The sequence below is a fragment of the Peromyscus leucopus genome, chromosome X, assembly GCF_004664715.2.
Source record: "Peromyscus leucopus breed LL Stock chromosome X, UCI_PerLeu_2.1, whole genome shotgun sequence".
Taxonomy (NCBI): domain Eukaryota; kingdom Metazoa; phylum Chordata; class Mammalia; order Rodentia; family Cricetidae; genus Peromyscus; species Peromyscus leucopus.
In genome coordinates this window covers 21,109,401-21,127,863 of record NC_051083.1, presented here as the reverse complement: position 1 = coordinate 21,127,863, position 18,463 = coordinate 21,109,401, and the positions used below count along the sequence as shown (strand labels likewise).

At 41.1% G+C, this 18,463-nt stretch overlaps 1 protein-coding gene across 2 annotated transcripts in view; it reads right to left on the bottom strand.

The window, feature by feature from the left end:
• Positions 1-201: 201 nt before the first annotated feature.
• Positions 202-18,463, bottom strand: part of Fam120c (family with sequence similarity 120C) — a 129,768-nt gene continuing 111,506 nt past the window's right edge. Inside the window, exons 12-16 of one of the 2 annotated variants that reach the window (XM_028883471.2) lie at positions 15,632-15,841; positions 13,747-13,948; positions 9,592-9,730; positions 9,146-9,203; positions 202-4,832 (exon numbers count right to left, since the gene is read on the bottom strand). In XM_028883471.2, coding sequence (XP_028739304.1) covers positions 4,581-4,832; positions 9,146-9,203; positions 9,592-9,730; positions 13,747-13,948; positions 15,632-15,841 — 861 coding nt within the window. In that variant the 3' untranslated portion in view covers positions 202-4,580. The remainder of the gene's footprint in view (positions 4,833-9,145; positions 9,204-9,591; positions 9,731-13,746; positions 13,949-15,631; positions 15,842-18,463) is intronic. The other variant, XM_028883473.2, reaches the window with a different exon arrangement.

The following is an 18,463-nucleotide window of genomic DNA, read 5'->3' as shown; positions in this document are numbered from 1 at the left end:
TTTTGGGACATCAAAATAAAGAAGTTAGCCAGGAAGCCAAACATGCTCTTCATTTTTATGTTTTACACACAGGGTTTTTTGTCGCGATACTCTACAGACTCTTAAATCTATGTAACATTTCTCAATTGAGACAAGAATATCCTCCATTTGCAGAAAGGGATTCAGAGATGGGGGAAGAAAGCAAACTTCACACCAAATCAGTTTACATTTTTTAAACTAAAAGAATAGACTTTTATTAAGCGCTGTAAGTTTCTTTCCATCAGCATTAACAGAACAACAGATCAAATTCCATCACAGAACTCCTGAGACATTCTCATCCCTTTCTGAGACATTTCCAATAAGTCCTGCAGTTTCCCCCAAGAAGCAGCCACTCAAACTTACATTAATAAACTATGGAGCTTTTGTGGTGAGGTGGGCCGAAAGGCAGGGAACTTGGAATCTGGGAGTGGCAAAGAGAAATACGTTATCCATCCACTAAACACACTGTCAAGAGCACAGGAAAAAAACAACAACAAAAGAAATTACTTTTGTCAATAACATCATTTATCAGGGAGCACTAAAAAATCACTGACTCTTTGCAGTTAAAGTTTTTTTTTGTTTTTGTTTTTTTTTGTTGTTTTTTGTTTTTTAATCTAGTACGTTAGTCTAAAAATAGAATAAAATAAAAGATAGGAGGAAAGTCCCTTCTGGGAAGTAATTAAAATGAATTCATCAGATCTGGCAGGGGTATGAGAGATTAATAAAATCTGAAATATTTAACTTGCTTCATTTACATGAAAATTCACTAGCCATTATTTACTACCAACACAGACAAAAAAGTCATCTATAAAAGTACAGGGACAATGTCAAAAGCTGAAATGGGCACCCCAGCATAGGGGATGTTTAATTTTGCTTTCAACTTAGAAAAGATGATTTTTTTTTAAAAAGTGACATTTTCTTAGAACATCAAAATATCCTCAGCCAATACTGAAGATAATCAGCACTAAAAGGGAACAGGTGCACTGAGCTATCTGTACCAGCAGACTACATCAATAAGAAAAGAGAACATTACAAAAGAAGCAGCCAAAGTGATGGGAAGGAGGACAGGGGGACACACAATGGAAGAGTGAAAACTTACCCCCCGAAACCCCAAGAATATTTAGGAAATACGCATCTGAAAGTGAAGACGTATAATGATGAAACCTTTAGTAGAATTAGACTAACTACTTTAAACTGTGGTCTACTTGTACTGTCGTTTCAAAGGGTGGGGCGGCTAGAGGCTGAAAGGGTGGCACTGGACACCCACAGGGGCCTTCTAAGGTTTCAAAGGACTGAATCATCAGACCCAAAGGGCTACTCTCATTCCTTCTATCCTACAGAAGCATTTTTGCATGCCCTCCTCCTAATACCTTGTATTTTTTTTTCCGTGATGAAAATATTAGGGTAACTTGGCCAACAATGTCAGAAAATCCAGATGGAGGCAAAAACGAAGTGTCCCTAGCCAAAGACAGTGCCATTTCTTGGGCTTCAATTACCTGAAGTCCTACCCACATACAATGAACACGATGAAAATGAACACAAGTCTGTCCGGACTGGTCACTTCAAAAAGGTAGGAGGCACAGGCTGAGCCAAAGTCACAAGGCAGAAGAACGGCAGGGCTTTGGGGATCAGTGGCCGTACAAAACCAGGTTTGGGGTGCCTTTTGCTGTGTCCCTCCCAAGTAAAGCAGTCATTTCGGGGGTTCCCAACATGACTTTGTCCAGTAATAATCAGAAGTAGATCCTCAAATGGGTTCAGGAAAGGTCTGCAATTTGTCTTCCAATTAGAAAACGTTCATTTCTCAGCAATGAACCCTGGTTTTCCTGGCTTTTAAATCGTGTGTTTTGGGAGGTACACTGAAATCTAGGAACATGACCCTTTCTAGTTCTTTCTTGTAACTTCCCAAACCTCAAACACTGAATCAAGATAAAATCCAACGTTGGAAGTAAGCCACTTGTTTCGTCCTGGGCCTGGCTAGGGAGAAGCAGAGGTTGATGGAAGGGGGAAAAGCAAGTCTTTTGGCAAACTGGAATCATTTCTGTCAAAGCAGCAATTTTACCTCTCACGGTGAATGGCTACAAAATAAACGTTCGTGTTGGGAGAAGGGTGTGAGAGTTAACAATACTGTCCCCTGACTGTGTCAGTCAGACTCACGATGCACACAAACAGCAACTGAAGATACTCTACCATTCAACTCCAAGTGCTTCCTATTCAATATTTGTCCATATATCTAACCATTCACTCACTCAGTGATTCTGGTTGCTTTTAGAGCTCCAAAGGATTCATCCTGTGGCTCAGAAGGTGATTCTAAGCCATCTACATTTTCTATGAAGTCCTTCCCTTACTGGATATAAAAGTCCTAACCTTCAAGGTATTGTGAAAGGATGAGCAGGTCCAAGATCAGAAAGGGGACCGAATTAGGGGAGCTCATTTCAAAGAGGAAGTGTATACTTTTTCTTGTTATATACAGCCAGGTACATAATCTTGCCACCTTTATTAGGTCTATTTAAGAAATGTCTGGGCAAGGGGCAAGGCATACCTGGACTCCTGTCCCCTGAAAATTGTCAGTTTTCTTAAACTGGGCTAGACTCATGTCTAAAACACCGAGACATTTTAGTTTCTTGAGACAGAATGGGCAGGTAGCAAACATAGCCTTCTGGTTGTCTGGAAAAAAATCACCAAGGATCTGTTGTAGGTTAAGATGCATGGTTGTTTTTTTCCCCAAAGAGAGAACCCTGCTAGGAGTCTAGTCAGTTATATTCTTGTAGAAACGATATTTCTTGGGCAAGAATATCAAAGTCCAAAAGGAGATGTGTGTGGCTAGAAGCCTCAATTCCTGAATGAAGATACACTACTAGTTTGTTACAAGCCATGTTTCCAGCCCTTGTATTTTGGCTGCCCAAAATGAGGGAAACTGGAAATCAAGGTTTTCTTAAGATTATCTCCAGCAAGGAGGAAGAGCCATTTTATCCTGGGCAGATCTTGGCCTCACAGGGACTGAGAATCTCTTCTAGAATCCTTCTCAAATCCCAGGCCAAGTCCTCTGACATCTTCCTTGCAAAGCAAATGAAAAGATCCTGTAGTCAAAATGTCAATGAGTAAATGAAACGATCTAGCATGTAAAATCAAATTGTCCAATTTCCTCACATCTCCCCACCCCATTGTTCCCGTGCTAGTTTTCCCTCCTTAGATTCATGTCAATCAATTCTTGCCTGAAGCCAATTTGATCCTGCAGTTCCACAAGAAATTTCTTCCAAATTGGCCCTTTCAAATGGTAACCACTTCCTATTCCTTTTCCATCTCCAAACCTCCATAAAAATGTGCAACTCTTCCCAATCCCATTGCAACCTCCTGTTCTCACCATATGGGATGTGAGGGCTCTGTTCAAAGTGAAGTATTGGTTGTTCTGAACAGGCAATCTCTGGAAAGTACTTTGTGTCTGATTTAGAGTAGCCCATCTTCCCATAATTGTGATAGGCTGTGACTTAGCAAGGATTTCAGATTTAAAGTATGGTCTTTGAAACCCACCATTCCATAGCAGTGGAAGCATTTCTGGGAAATTCAGTAAATCTTCTGGAACTTTACCATGTATGTATGTGTATATATATCTGTATACACACATTTATATATATAAAATATGTATAGATAAATAGATCTGTCTCTTATATAAAGGGTATGTGTATGCATATAGATACACACGTTCATATATACACCCACACACACACCTATACACATGTACACACACATAGAGTCTTTTGAGTCCCTTTTGTACTCAGTTTCTAACATTGATTCCCACCCTTTTAGAGTGTGGGCAGCAGATAGTGGGTGAACTGCACCATAGCTTCTATTTTATAAACAATGCACTGGTTGGGAGGCAGGAAAAATCTGCCCAGTACTTTTCTGACTCACTTGAATCTCCCAGTACAAAGGCCATTGTAGTTTTTTTTAAAGTATATAAAATAAAAAATTAAATAAAATAACCCAAAGCAACACTGTCTACTTCCCTGAAAACGTCTACCTATCTGATTGTCAGGCCAGAGCTAGAGGTGGTACACAAGATCCTGGGGCAGGCGAGCTAGGGAAAGAGAAAGGAGGAGACTGGCTAGGTGCCGAGCTTCCATCACCTTAAAGACAAAAGCTCAGGAAGCCCTGGGCAGCTTACCTTCAAGCCCTCGCTGATCATTTGAGTTTATAAATGAGTATCACATTCAATACTAAGAAAACCAAAGCCAGACCGTTCCCATCGTACTTCCGGGATAACATCTGCTTTCTGGTAGCCACTGCCTCTCTAGACTTCCAGGAAATAGAAGGAAATACTGGTGCTATGGATTTGAGAATCTGAGTTTAGTCTTGTTGCTAGTCATCTTTAAGCAGAAATCTCCCAGGCTCTAAGTCTGGAGCTAGAGACGATAGGGAAGTAAAGATGGATATAATAAATATGTATTCCCTTCAAATCCTGGCTAAAACTAGGGGAAACATTTCTATCCTCCTCTAACTTGGGCCTAGAATCAGAAAAGTATAGTTTTCTCCTCTCCCTGACAAGTGAAGCTGGCTTCAGTTTGTCATTCCTCTTTCTGCTGGGCCACAGTTTCTAGCTCTTGCTCCTGTACAGGGTTCTTCTCTCCATTCTTCACGGGGAGGCAGTGGTCATCATTATTACACACGGTACTGTCTTTGGATAAGGCGCATTGTGATGGAGCTGGAAGATGATCACTCTTCTCTTCCATAATCAATGTGCTGTTGTTTCCATTCACCTGGGAGCGGGCCCGACCTGGATGAAGCTCCACGGACTTAGAAATTCCATCTGCAGAGCCCTGTCAAAAACAAGAGGTACTTGGTGGAAATGGTAATCCCAAACCGCCTGGGCTTCCCCAAGCATGTTCATAAGTTAGCCTGAGAAATTCTTCAGAAACAGCAGGAAGCCTAAAGGTCATCCTAAGAACATCAAGAGCAGTGATGATACAATGACGCCACAAGTACCACTCACATAGCTTTAAAGCGTATTTTTCTAATACTTAGAGTGACTGAAATAGTATATACTATCATGCTCCATTTACTGATGAGGAAGCGGAGGCACAGGAAAGTTAAAATAACTTGCTTAAGATAGACAGTAGTGCAGCCAGGAATCTATTTTAGGTGGGTCACCTGTCAGGCAACACTGACTAAATACTGATAATCAGAAGAGCAAATTACAAGTAAAGAGGAAAACAATGGGGGAGAACTCCGAAGATCTACTGCAATGTCTCACAGTTTTAAAACGGATACTCTGCTGTTGGAAATGACATGAACTGCGTGAGCCTGCAGCATAATGCTGGCTTTCCATGACTGTTACTAGAAATAGTCATGTTACTAGGAAAAGTGACAGCTTCTGGTTAGTATGTGGTTAGGCAGCTCATACATTCTGCGGTTCATTTTATGGATAAGACAACAGAAGCTCGAACAAAGCAAAATGATGTACCCAAGGTCCCTTGCACGCCTAGACCTTTTTACTCGCATGGCCTTACTTTATAATGAGATATAATAGATGCTCATAACTGTTGAATTTTGGTCAATTATAAATAACTAATTTTTACTAATTGCTTTTTATATTCCAGGGTCTATGTCAAATTCTTTACAGATATCATCTTATTTAATCCTTATACTCCAGTAATTTTCTCGCTTTACAAATCAGGGAAATATGGAACAAGTTGTCCAAGATTACAGAATTGAAAGGGCAGAACTTGATGCAAAATTAAATCACTTTGCTCCAAAGTCTGCACAACACAGTGTTTGATCACAGAACCTATAGATGCCTTTTCCTTCCCCCCGAAAACCAGGTCAGAGCCCCCGCGGCTCTCCTTTGGAGTACAGTTGAGAAAGCATGCTCCACTGTGGCCTTGAGGCTCCTCTCCTGGCACCTGGCACCTAAGTTGATGATCCTATCTGTAGGCCAGGCCAGGTTAGGGCACTTGGTATGAAGGAAGCTTGCCTACACTCCTGAAAACACTCTAAGAATCAGAAACCCCTTTTGTTTTCCAGTTTTGAAAGGAAACCTCCCCTCATCAGTCTCTCTTTGTCTCCTCCCTTTTTCAAGGCCCTATTATGGCTGCCTTTGGCCAGCATGGTATGTCTTCCAATAAAGCTCATCTTTGGAGCTGAAGTCCCATTTTCCCTTCCAGGGCCCCATTGTCTAATAAAGCTCCCTTGAACAGCAATCTCATTTCAGCTCCTTTCCACGAACCTGCCATCTCTCTTTAGAAGTTCCACCACACAGGGGCTACTAGGAAGTGTTGCCTAGGAATCTGAAAATACAGTGGAATTAGTAAAAAAATCTACCCAATGGGTGGAACTTGTCATCTGATGGATTCAACAAAAAAGGAATAGTGACTTAAGGATTTAAAAACATGCAACACCAAGCCCTAGGAATTAACTTAGGAAGATAGAGCTGTCGTATATGAGCATTTTATAAGCTGGAACAATTAGTTACTGGAGGACTCATGAAGAGCAGAGCTGTGGAATATTACTTTAACTATGTAAAGGTAGACGTGTTGCATTTGTTTCACCTTGCTGCCTAAGGTACCTGAGGGGGTCTACTAAAATGCTAAGCAGTCAACAGGTAGGCAGGAGAGGGGCAGGCGGGACTAGTGGGCAGAGGGAATAAGCAGGAGGACAAATTTCGGTTTGGAGGTGAGAGAACAAGGAAATGCCTGGGGCCAGCCAGCCAGGTAACCACCAGGCAGCCAGACACAGGAAGCAGGGAAGTGGGCCATATAGAAGGAAAGAAAGGTAAAAAACCCCAGGGCAAAACACAGACGAAGAGGAAATAGGTTACCTTAAATTATAAGAGCTAGCTAGAAATGAGCATGAGCTAAGGCTGAGCATTCGTAACTAATAGGCCTCCATGTCATGATTTGGGGCCGGTGGTCCGAGAAAGGAAAATCAGCAAGGCTGTCAAGAGGGCCGACAGCAGTTGTGTCCAGAGAAGGTGAGTTAAGTAGGAATGAAGTTCATGTAAGCATTTCTATGGCCATCTTACCTCCAGAGAAGGTAGTAGTGGCTGAAGTACTCTGAGCTAGAAGATTCCTTAACACCCTTGTCTTCTCCCTCTCATGAAATAGAACAGTGTGGACTTCCTTTGTTCCTACAACAATTTAATGAGCTACTCCATGTAAAACACTTAGAGTCTGGCATGCTCTAGAAACTCAATATATGGGCTACACGGCAAGAGCCCATTTCAAACCCCCAGCCTCTACCCCCCAAACCAAAGGAGAACTAAATAAACAGTAACTAACTTCACTGTTTCTGTTTCATGCCCCCAAACAAATTACTGATACCATGACTTGCCCTTACAGAAATCAAGTTCTGGTAATAATGGTTCGGAGCATGTGCACTTGAGTCAGCCAAACCTGGCTTGGTTCTGATTCTGGCTCTAGCAATCAGAATTGCTCCATTGCATTGGAATCCATATAGTATAGGACTTTAGAGTCAGCTGGCTCAAGATGGAATGTCAATTCCGAAAACTGACTCAATTGATACATTGAAGTGAGATACTGTCTCCCGTCTAAGCCTCAGGTCTTTCTGAAAGTGGGAAGTAGTAAACACCCCACAAGGTACTCATGTGGTTTCAATGACTTCATGTGGTAAACATGAGTGGCAAAGAGTATGTGTGCAATGTGTCATCTTAAGTATTCCTTCTTATCATAAATCAGTACTTGGTTCTCATTCATTTGCCACTCACTCTGGATAGATCCACATGGCTATTTCTGTGATCTTGTTAGTATGAGTCAATCACAGAATATTCTTTACATACTAAAAATAGAAGGTTTTTCACACTGCATGCTACTACTTTATGGGTGTCTTCTTGGGTGACTACTTTTCCTTCTACATGCAACACTTTCTATCTTATTGACCAGTTTCTGGAGGAACTGAGAAACTTCAAAACATTCCCAAAGTTACTGTTCTGTGGTTTTGGAGTGCATTATAGAATGCTTTGTGTGTAGGGGAGGGGTTAGTATTCTAGTTCCATTTTTGGTTTAAAATAATACCAAACCAAACATTAAATAGTTGGTTTATTTATTTATGGCATTTATTGCAAGACAAGGTCTCATTATGTAGCTCTGGCTGTCCTGGAGCTCACTCTGTAGACTAGGCTGGCCTTGAACTTACAGAGATCCACCTGCCTCAGCCTCACAAATTCTCAGATTAATGGCATATGCCATTATGCCTAGCTAATAGTTGGATTTATTATTGATACAGTGAAGGATGATGGTATACAGGAGAACAGATTTTGGATTAGTATCTGATGACATCTTGGCATGGTGGCACAAGCCTTTAATCCCAGCAGTCAGGAGGCAGATGCAGGTGGATCTCTGTGAGGCCAGCCTGGTCTACACAGAGAGTTCTAGGTCAGCTAGGGCTACTACATAGTGAGACTGTTTCAAAGAAAGAAAGAAAGAAAGAAAGAAAGAAAAAAAAAGAAGACAGGAGAGGAGAGAAGTGGAAAGAGGCAAAGAAAGACAACTGATATCTATCTCTGGCCTCCACACACATATGTATTATTCATTCATACCTAACACACATGTGCACATACACACACAAGTAAAAGCTGGTGATGTATCTCAGTGAGTCTTTGCCTAGCATGTGCAGACCCTGGGTTTAATCTCTAGGAACAGACACACACACACACACACACACACACACACACACACACACACACACACACAGTAGAATAGTAATGGCTCCATCTCCCATAAGGCAAAAGTCAAATGTTCTAAGCACCTCTGTTGGGCCCGCAAAGCTCAGACAGGCTGCAGACAAACTAGTTGTTAGTGTCACTCTGGTCCCTTCTGGCTGGATGCAGCACACACTACACTAGGCACAGGTCTTCAAGACATTGTACCTGGTTTCTATTGTGTGGCCTTTCATTCAGAAAAAAAGGGAAGAGCCTCTGCAGCCCTGTGGGAACAATTTAGGGTGACAAACGCTTACTGGGAAGTAGGCACTGAGATCAAATGGCTGTAAAAGACATGAGACCTACGCCCCCCCCCCAGACGGCTCAGTTTTCCATGCCTCACACAATCTCTTATAATTTAACCAAAAGGGGCAAATGGTGTCAAACCAGCTTGACACTCTCAAAAGAGATACTTACTTGTTTATTTCCTTTTTTGTGACCTTTGGATCCTCTACCAGCCTGGTCTTTTCCATGCCTTTAGCAAGAGGGAGAAAAGTGACCATGAGAACACGTAAAGCCCGAATCCCATCTTTGCTTGGTTAACTACTCATCTCGAGGAAGCAGTTTAGTCTTGTAAACTTAGATGACTCTCTTTAGTACTGCTCCTGCAAACCTCTGTTCCTATCATTTCTATGCTGCACTGAATTATTGTGTATTTCTTGTCTTCTAGCACTATTTTTAATTTTTTTTTTTAACAAAAGTAGGGCATTTGTTACACATTTGATGAACCAGAGTTACAGCTGATTTCAAGTATGGAAAGTTGATTCATACCTCTTACCTTCACAGAAGGACTCAATAGCTGAGCATTTTCCTAAATGTACTAGGACTGACCCTAGCTCATAGCAACCTATTCAAGTACATACCCCTTTCCTGGCCCACCGACAGAAACCACTTGCATGCCAAAGGATCCTCGACTTCTGGAAGATCTGCTGCCAGCCCACTGGCCCACCACCATGCCAGCAATTTCCAGTTTTCCGCCTTGGGGTGGGATTGGATGGAGACCTGCGGATTGAAGAAGAGCAGTGGGGAACGGCAAGTGCAAGACAGGGCAGGAGCTGGAAGAAAAGAACTATACAATCTACCTCTTCCTCTCGGATAAGACTGTGATAACGAGGGAAGCAAGGACAGGGGAGGGGAGTGAAGGTCTCGATAGCCACTTTAATAACTGCGGTCTAAGTCATCTTTTTTTCAACTGTATAGCCTGCCGCATAATAGGAATTTGTTTAAAAAATGCTTTTGCTGGCCCCAGATACATTTTTCCATTTTTAAAAAATCCAGAATTTCCATATATGCATATGTGTTTTGTTCAATCCTTTCACCCCATTCCTTTCCACTGTAGGTCATCACTTATCCTCCTCATCACCTTTCTCTTTCAACTTTACCTTCTTAAAAAAAAAACCAACTCAATAACTCAAATAGCTATCAAATACTGGAGAGAAATAAAATGTGGCTTATTCATACAATAGAATATTATTAAGACATAAAAATGAATGAGAAACTGACAGATTAAATGACTTTGGTGAACCTTCATAATTTCATTTGTAGATCTTTCCATTTCTAATTTATAAATACATTTGGGGTTATAAATTATAAATGTACTGCCTCCTGTCAACATTGTATACTTCTATTTGATGATTTCTGTGTCAAACATTATATGGAAATGTTTCCAAGTATTTTCTGTATTAACTGTGAATGAATAGAACAAAATAAATTGCCTGTGATGGAAAAAAAAAAACCAAACCACTGAATTCACTTAGTGCTGCAAGCATGTGAATGGGTGGAGGGCCATCTACCGGAGCATGGGAAGCTTCTGAGGCCACATCCCTGAAGAAAACTGACTCTTGCTCCTCCAGGAGCTATTGGTTTCCAATAACCACTCAGCTGGATGGACCTCATGGGCCCTTCCCTGGTCCATGCGGGGATTTTTGCCTAGCTTGATCCTGTGAAGGTCATGGGCATGCAATCATAGCCACTGTGAGTTCATGTGTGCAATAGCCCTGTCATGTCCAGAAAACAGTATTTCACAGCAGTCACTCACAATCTTTCTGTTCCCTCTTCTGCAATAACTCCTAAGACTTGGGGAAAGAGAGCACGATATAAATGTCCCAGTTAGGGCTGAGAACTGGGCATTGTCTTATTCTTTCACACTGACTAGTCGTGGGTCTCTGTATTAGTTTCTATCTACTGCAAATAGAAGCTTCTCTGATGAGGGTTGACACATGCACTAACCTATAGATGTAAAGATAAGTACTCAGGGAGCAGTTTAACATATGTCCATTTGGAAGAATAATAGTAGTAAGTAAATCCAGTCAGAAAGTAGTTGGTTACTCCCACAATATCCTGCCGAACCAGTCACTATTTTAGCTCTTCTCTGCCCTCAAATGAATTCTTAAAATGTACTTATTGGAAAATTCTAGGTCAAACCCACTTTCCATACAAATGTGCCTCATTATACAATCAAGGATTAGCCAGATGAGTAAACTATATGGAAAATATATATTTTTAATTATATATATATAATTAAAAAGCTAAGACTTGATGATGATCATGGTGCATAGCCCCAATCCCAGCACTCAGGAGACAGGAGCAGGAAGATTGCAACAAGTTAATGCTGGTCTGGTTAGAAGAGTGTGGCAGTTTGAATATGAAATATGCCCCACAGGTTCCTATGTTTCAACAGTCAGTCCTCAAATGGCAGTGCTTTTGGGGAGATTGTGGGGCCTTTAGGAGGTTGACCTTATCTGGGGGATGTGTGCTACTGGGGGGGGGTAGGCTTTGGGGGTTGTAACTGGCCCCATTTCTGGCCTGAGTTCTCTGCTTCCAGATTCACAAAGATCAACAAACATAAAGAAAACAGGGCTGGAGAGGTGGCTCAGAAGTTAAGAGCACTGGCTGTTCTTCCAGAGGTCCTGAGTTCAAGTCCCAGCAACTGCATGGTGGCTCACAGCCATCTGTAATGAGATCTGGCGCCCTCTTCTGGCATACTGGCATACATGCAGGCAGAACACTGTATACATAATAAATAAATCTTAAAACAAAAACAAAAGAAAACAAACCAGCCCACAAGCCTTCCTTGCCATGATATACAGTATTTCTTTAAAACATTAGTTAAAATCTCCCTGTCCTGTTAGGTATTTGGTCACAACCACAAGGATAGCAACAAAAATGAACCATAACAGTTATAAAAACCAGGAACAATTCAAGACAAGATGACATGATTACCTCCTGAAGACAGGAGATTGCAATTGTGTGTACGTTCATGAGCACAGTTGAATTTCATAAGGTAGCAAGAAAGTTCTAGCTGGGCATGGTGACACATGCCTGTAATCCCAGCACTTAGAAGTTAAAGACAACAGGATCAGGAATTCAAGGCCACCTAGGCTACATGACACACTGTGTCAAAAAAAAAAAATCACTAAAATAACAATGAATTGGGAGTTCTGGTAAGGTCTTTTAGCACATGGAATCCAGAAGTCAAGAACACTTTACACACTTAGCCTCTTGTTCTAGTTCCCTTTCTGTTGCTGTGATAAAATACCCTGAAAAAAAAAAGCTGTGGGAGAAAGAATACATTTTAGCTCACAGTTCCATCATAGCAGAGAAATCCAAGTGGCAAGAACTTCAAGCAGCTAGTCACAGCACATCCACAGTCAAGAGCAGAGAGAATGTATGCATGCATGCTTAGCACTTGGGGAGTTTACTCTTATGCCGCCCAGGGCCCCAAACCAGGGAATGGTGCCGCCCAGTTTCAGGCTGGGTCTTCCTCATGCCAATTAAGGCAACCAAGACAATTATCCACAAACATACCTGTAGGTCAACCTAATCTAGACAGTTCCACATCCTCTACTTCCTCTGCATTTAGCTGGTGACCTTTGACTCTGTTCTTCCTCTTCCCATCATTCTTAGTTTGGCTTTCCCACCTTTCTGCCCAGCTACCCACCTGTCAGCTTTATATTAACCAATGAGAATAATACATATTCATAGTGTCGAAAAGGATTGTTCCACAGCAGGGCCTGACTTCCATACTGCTCATGTAAGCCTACCCTTGAGCTAAATATAACTGCTGAGTTTTGTGACCCTAAAAGACTAAGTTCAACTTCCAGCTTTATTGTTTTTAAATGGAGGTACAACACACAATACACATGTTCAACAGCAAAGATACACTCACCTGATGACAGATTCTTGCTATTTCATGTTAAAAATATCCCTATTGAAATACCCTGGTTCAGAACTGGGGATGCATGTAGCTCAGAGGTAGAATGCCTGCCCAGAATATTTAAAATCCTGGGTTTGATCCCAACTAACACACACACACACACACACACACACACACACACACACACACACACAATCATGTTTCACCAGAAGCAGGTTATTTAATATATCAAGATTTTAGCTGCCTGAATCATGCTTGTGTATTCCTTATTAGGCAGAAGCTTGGGAGTCACCATAATTTATATATACATGTATGCGCTTGTTTTCTCTACTAAGATGTAATTCTTTGGAGTGTGTGGGTGATAAGATTTCTTTCCATGCTTTTGGAGCTGAAGGTAGGCAGTGTATCAGGTCTACCTCTAGAGTGAATACAGCTACATCAAGCTACTGTCATATTCCAGTACTGGGATGTACTTCCAATGCTTTCCACGAACACCTTCCTGCAACTGCTCATAAGGAATGGATGAACTAACAGCAACCACGAAGATCCAGTTTATATAAATTACAACTATCAAAATAAAGAAATGACAAGTGACTCTTGGTTTTGCATCAGTCCAGACCACATGAGTTTGGATGATGAGAATTAATCACTGAGAACTGACCACCTCTTTTGAGAATGGTCTTGGATTTCAATGGACTTTCTTTCCCAGGATACACTGATAGTTACATTTGAAACTATTATACCACAGCATGGAATTCAAACAAAGCAAGGGATACATTAGACAGCTGAGTCAGTAACTGGCAGTGAACTGGAAGGTTTATAATGAAATAAATTAGATGACACCTCATTCTTAAGTACTGACCTGCAAATCCCCGACTCCTTGCTTGAGGGGGAGGTGGAAATGAGCCCATGGCTCTGGAATAAAGAGAAACAGGATAGATAGAGGGCACCATGGGAGGCACAAACGTAGGTGACGGAAGTAGAGCAGAAGGTGGTGGATGATTCATGTTGACGCCTTCAAGGATACTCTGCCTCATCTTCTCCACTTTGCTTGCCAGGTCAGCCTTCAAATGAGGAAGAGAATTGGTATTGTTCTGAACTTGCCCCATGTTTCACGCATAGTATTGAACACTCTAGGCACATTCTCATAATTCTATTCCCATTATGGGAATTGAGCCCAGAGTGAAAGGCTTCTAGACTCCTGCCTCAGGAAACCCATTTAGCATCAAAGCACCCACTCTTCACAAGATACCTACAATACCAGAAGATTAGTTCTGACCAGCAACTTGTGAGGAACATTATCTATGGAGATGACAACAAATAGAGCAATAAGGAATCAGGAAATGGTTGACTGCATGGCCAACAACTGACTAGGTTATTCTTTTAAGGGGGAGGTAACAAAATCAGGTAACAGAGGAAAGAAAAAACAGACCTCTCCCATACTCAGCACTGGAGGCCCTTAGCTCTGATGAGTGTATGGGCTGTGAAATATTAGTTTAAGATGTGTTATATTCATTTATGCTGCGGAATATTTGTTTAATGATACAATGATGTGTTGCATTTGTTTAACTCTGTGAAGCTGTGTTACTGTGCCTGTCTAAACCACCTGATTGGTCTAATAAAGAGTTGAACGGCCAACAGCTAGGCAGGAGAGGGATAGGCAGAGCTGCCAGGCAGAGAGAATAAAGAGGAGGAGAAATCTAGGCAAGAGACAAGAAAAGCAAGGAGTGAGAAAAGGAGGAGAGGAGCATGCCAGGGGCCAGCCACCCAGCCACCCAGCCAGCCACTGAGTAAGACAGAAAGAAAGATATATAGAATAAAGAAAGGTAAAAAGCCCAGAGACAAAACATAGTTAAAGAGAAACGGGATAATTTAAGGTAGAAAAGCTGGCTAGAAACAAGCCAAGCTAAGGCCAGGCATTCATAAGTAAGAATAAGTTTCCATGTATTTATTTGGGAGCTGGGTGTCAGGCCCCCAAAGAGCAAAACAAAAAACAAAACAAAACAAAACAAAAACAAAACAAAAACTCAACTACAGGTGTGTGCATATACCTAGTCCCAGAGGTTGGTAAACTTCTGAAAAAGGTAGGAAAGTAAATACTTTAGGCTTCATGGGCCACACTATGTCTTCCACAACTACTCTTCTTTGCCATTCTAGCATGAAAGAAGTCACAGGTATGTAAAGGAATGAATGAGGCCATGTTCCAGGAAAATGCTATTGATAAAGGACAGGGGACAGGCTAGGAGTAGTTGGCTGGCCCTGCTCTAGTCCCTCAGCTTACTCCCCACTCAACAGATAAAATACTGAGTAAGCTTCTCTTTCCCTTGCTTTTTTCTCCCTTTCCCAAGGCTATATTGGAAAATCTACTCCTATTATCTACTTTCTGCTCTCTTCCATTCCTAACCTCCTTCCCCCCCAAATTCACTTAGAAAAGGGACTTGCAGTGTTTGTAAATAAGGGAAAATGAAATTCCAATAGTTCATGTGGAAATTCTGTGGAGAAGAAATACTCTCAGTAAGAAATAAGTCATACAAACTTTAAGCTTGGGGATAAAAACAACTTTCCGACACACGCTTTTGTAACAGACATATATTAGATTATAAGCTTTGGAGACCGTGTTGATTCAATTTAGCTTGGCTCAGACACATTGGCTCACTTCTGCTCTCTACTGCCTAAATGGCTGAGCTCCTTCCCCCCAGCATGCCCACTGACTGGTCCCTGTGACAGGTCAGGGGTATGGACTGTACCTGGCCATCACAGAGTTCAACCAGGGACACTCGCTCTCGGCCTGCTTTAATGAGCTTGCTCTGGAACAGCTTGCCATCAAAGTAAATCCAGGGGCAGCAGTGCTCCCAAGGGACGGGCTGGCCACATGCATCATTGGCAAACAGAGCTGTGTCCACCCCACTCATGAACAGGGCAGCAAGCTGGATTCCTCGAGCATCCAGTTTCTCAATCTGAAACCATCAGAGAAAAAAATTAAGAAATAAGAAAAAAGAAATGAAAAACTTTAAAACAATCTAAAATCTGTGGCCTCATATGATTGGTTGCAGTTAAAATGCAGATGCCCTAAAAATATTGTATAAAATTATCTTCAGGCTATATTTATAAGGTATATATGAATCATAAATGAACATCATAGTTAAGATTTGGGTCCTATCCTAGGATATCTCATTGTGTGTATGCAAATATTAAAAATCTGGAAAAAATCTCAAATTTGAAATATGTATGGTCATTTCTTTGCATTTCAGATAAGGGATACTTAACCTACATTGTCATTGGTAACATTATTGTTGTTGTTGTTTATTTATTATAATGTCATGTTGACTCTTCCAGCTAAATTAGACCATGTTGGGCTGGCAAGATGGTTCAGTGGTTAAAGGCATTTGCTGCCAAGACTGAGTTTGATCCCCAGGACCCACATGGTAGAAGGAAGAGAACCAACTCATTCAAATTGTCCTCTGACCTCCACACTCCTTTCATGGCACACATGTATCCCTCTGCACTATACCCTCAAATAAATAAAAATACATGTAAAATAGTTTTTAAAAAATGATCTTACTCTGAAACTCGGGCTGATCTCATAGTCACAGTAATCCTCCTGCCTCAGTTTCCTAAGTACTTGAGCTACCATATATATTGCCTTTCAGTAGTTATTTCAGTACACAAGTAGCTTTTTTTTGGTGGGGGGGTTTCAAGACAGGGTTTTTCTGTGTAGCTTTGCGCCTTTCCTGGATCTCGCTCTGTAGACCAGGCTGGCCTCGAACTCACAGAGATCCACCTGGCTCTGCCTCCTGAGTGCTGGGATTAAAAGCATACACCACCACTGCCTGGCACATAAGTAGCTCTTATGTCCACCTTTCCTTGAAATGATTTAGATCAGTGGTTCTCAATCTTCCTAATGCTGTGACCCTTTAATACAGTTCCTCATGTGGTGATGACTCCCAACCATAACATTATTTCATTGATACTCCATAACTGTAACTTTGTTACTATTATGAATTGTAAATATCTGATATGCAGGACATCTGATATGTGACACCAAAGAAGTCATGACCCACAAGTTGAGAACCTACAGTTTAGAGGCTGCTCATTATTCTGTCCATCAAATTTGAAAATGTCAAAAAATGAAAACCAAAATAATATTCAATACTGATGACAGTGCAGTGAAATAAATGGGAAATCATATAAATGCTGAGGATAATTTGCAACTACGTAACATAGATCAAGAAGTCTGAAAATATTCACATTTGTCAACTCAATCAGTTCTAGCCAGGTGATGGTATATGGACTTGGGAGACTGAGGCAGGAGGGCTGCTGCAAGTTCAAGGCCAGTCTGGGCCAAGACAATATATCTTCTCTCAAACCAACCAGCCAACCAACCAACCAAACGAAAAAGAACCCCTTCTGCCCAGCATAAGTATAAGTATATAAGTATATAAGATATAGTCCTGGCTACTCAAAGGCTGAGGGGATAGGATCATCTGAACCTAGAAGCTGGAGTTGAGCCTAGGTAACACAGCAAGTTCCACTTCAGAAACAAAGTGTTCCAAAGTCTGAAGCATTTTTGAGTGCTAACATGATGCCAAAATTGGAAAATTCAATACCTAGTCTCATGAGACAAGTTGCAGTCAAAATATAGGTACACTAAAACTGTTATACAGGATTATAGACTATATTCTAAGGAAATGTACATGTCAATAAAGATGTATGCATAAGCATGCAATTATCACATTACATATATTAAGGAAAACTAGAAATAATCTATGTGGCTAACATCATAATAATTAAACAATACATCCATATGATAAAAAATTACTAAATTTTTAACACAAAGTAAATATGGACTATGATAAGTTAAAAAGAAAGTACAATACAGTTGTCTCTCAGTATTCTTGGGGGACTGGTTTCAGGACCCCTTGAAGATAACTAAATCAATGGATGCCCAAGTCCCTTATGGAAAATGGTATGTTTGTATATAGCCTACACAATCCTTCTATATGTTAAATTGGCTCTATACTTTATTATGAACAGATTTCATATTGTATTGTTGGCAAATAATGACAAGAAATAAAGTTAAGAGGAATCATTTGGAGTTTTAGAGATTTATTTTTTATTTTATGTGTATGAGTCTTTTGCCTGTATGTACACAAGTATAGCACTTGTTTAAAGTGCCCTTGGAGGTCAGAAGAGGGCTGTGGATTCCCTAGAACTGAAGTTATAGATGGTTGTATGTTGTGGATATTAGGAACCAATCCTGCATCAAACTCTGCAAGAGAAATAAGTGCTTAGAGCCATCTCTCCAGACCCCGACCCATCGTTTCTTTTTCTTTTTCTTTTCTTTTTTTTTGAGACAGGGTTTCTCTGTGTAATAGTCCTGGCTGTCCTGCTCAGTAGACCAGGCTAGCCTCAAACTCAGAGATCTTCCTGCCTCTGCCTTCCAAGTGCTGGGATTAAAGGCATGCTCCACCACCACACTCTATGTAGAGAGCAAGCTGACCTTAAACTCATGGGTGATCCTCTAGCCTCTGAATACTGATATTATAGGATTGTGCCATTATACCCAGCCAACAGGTGTA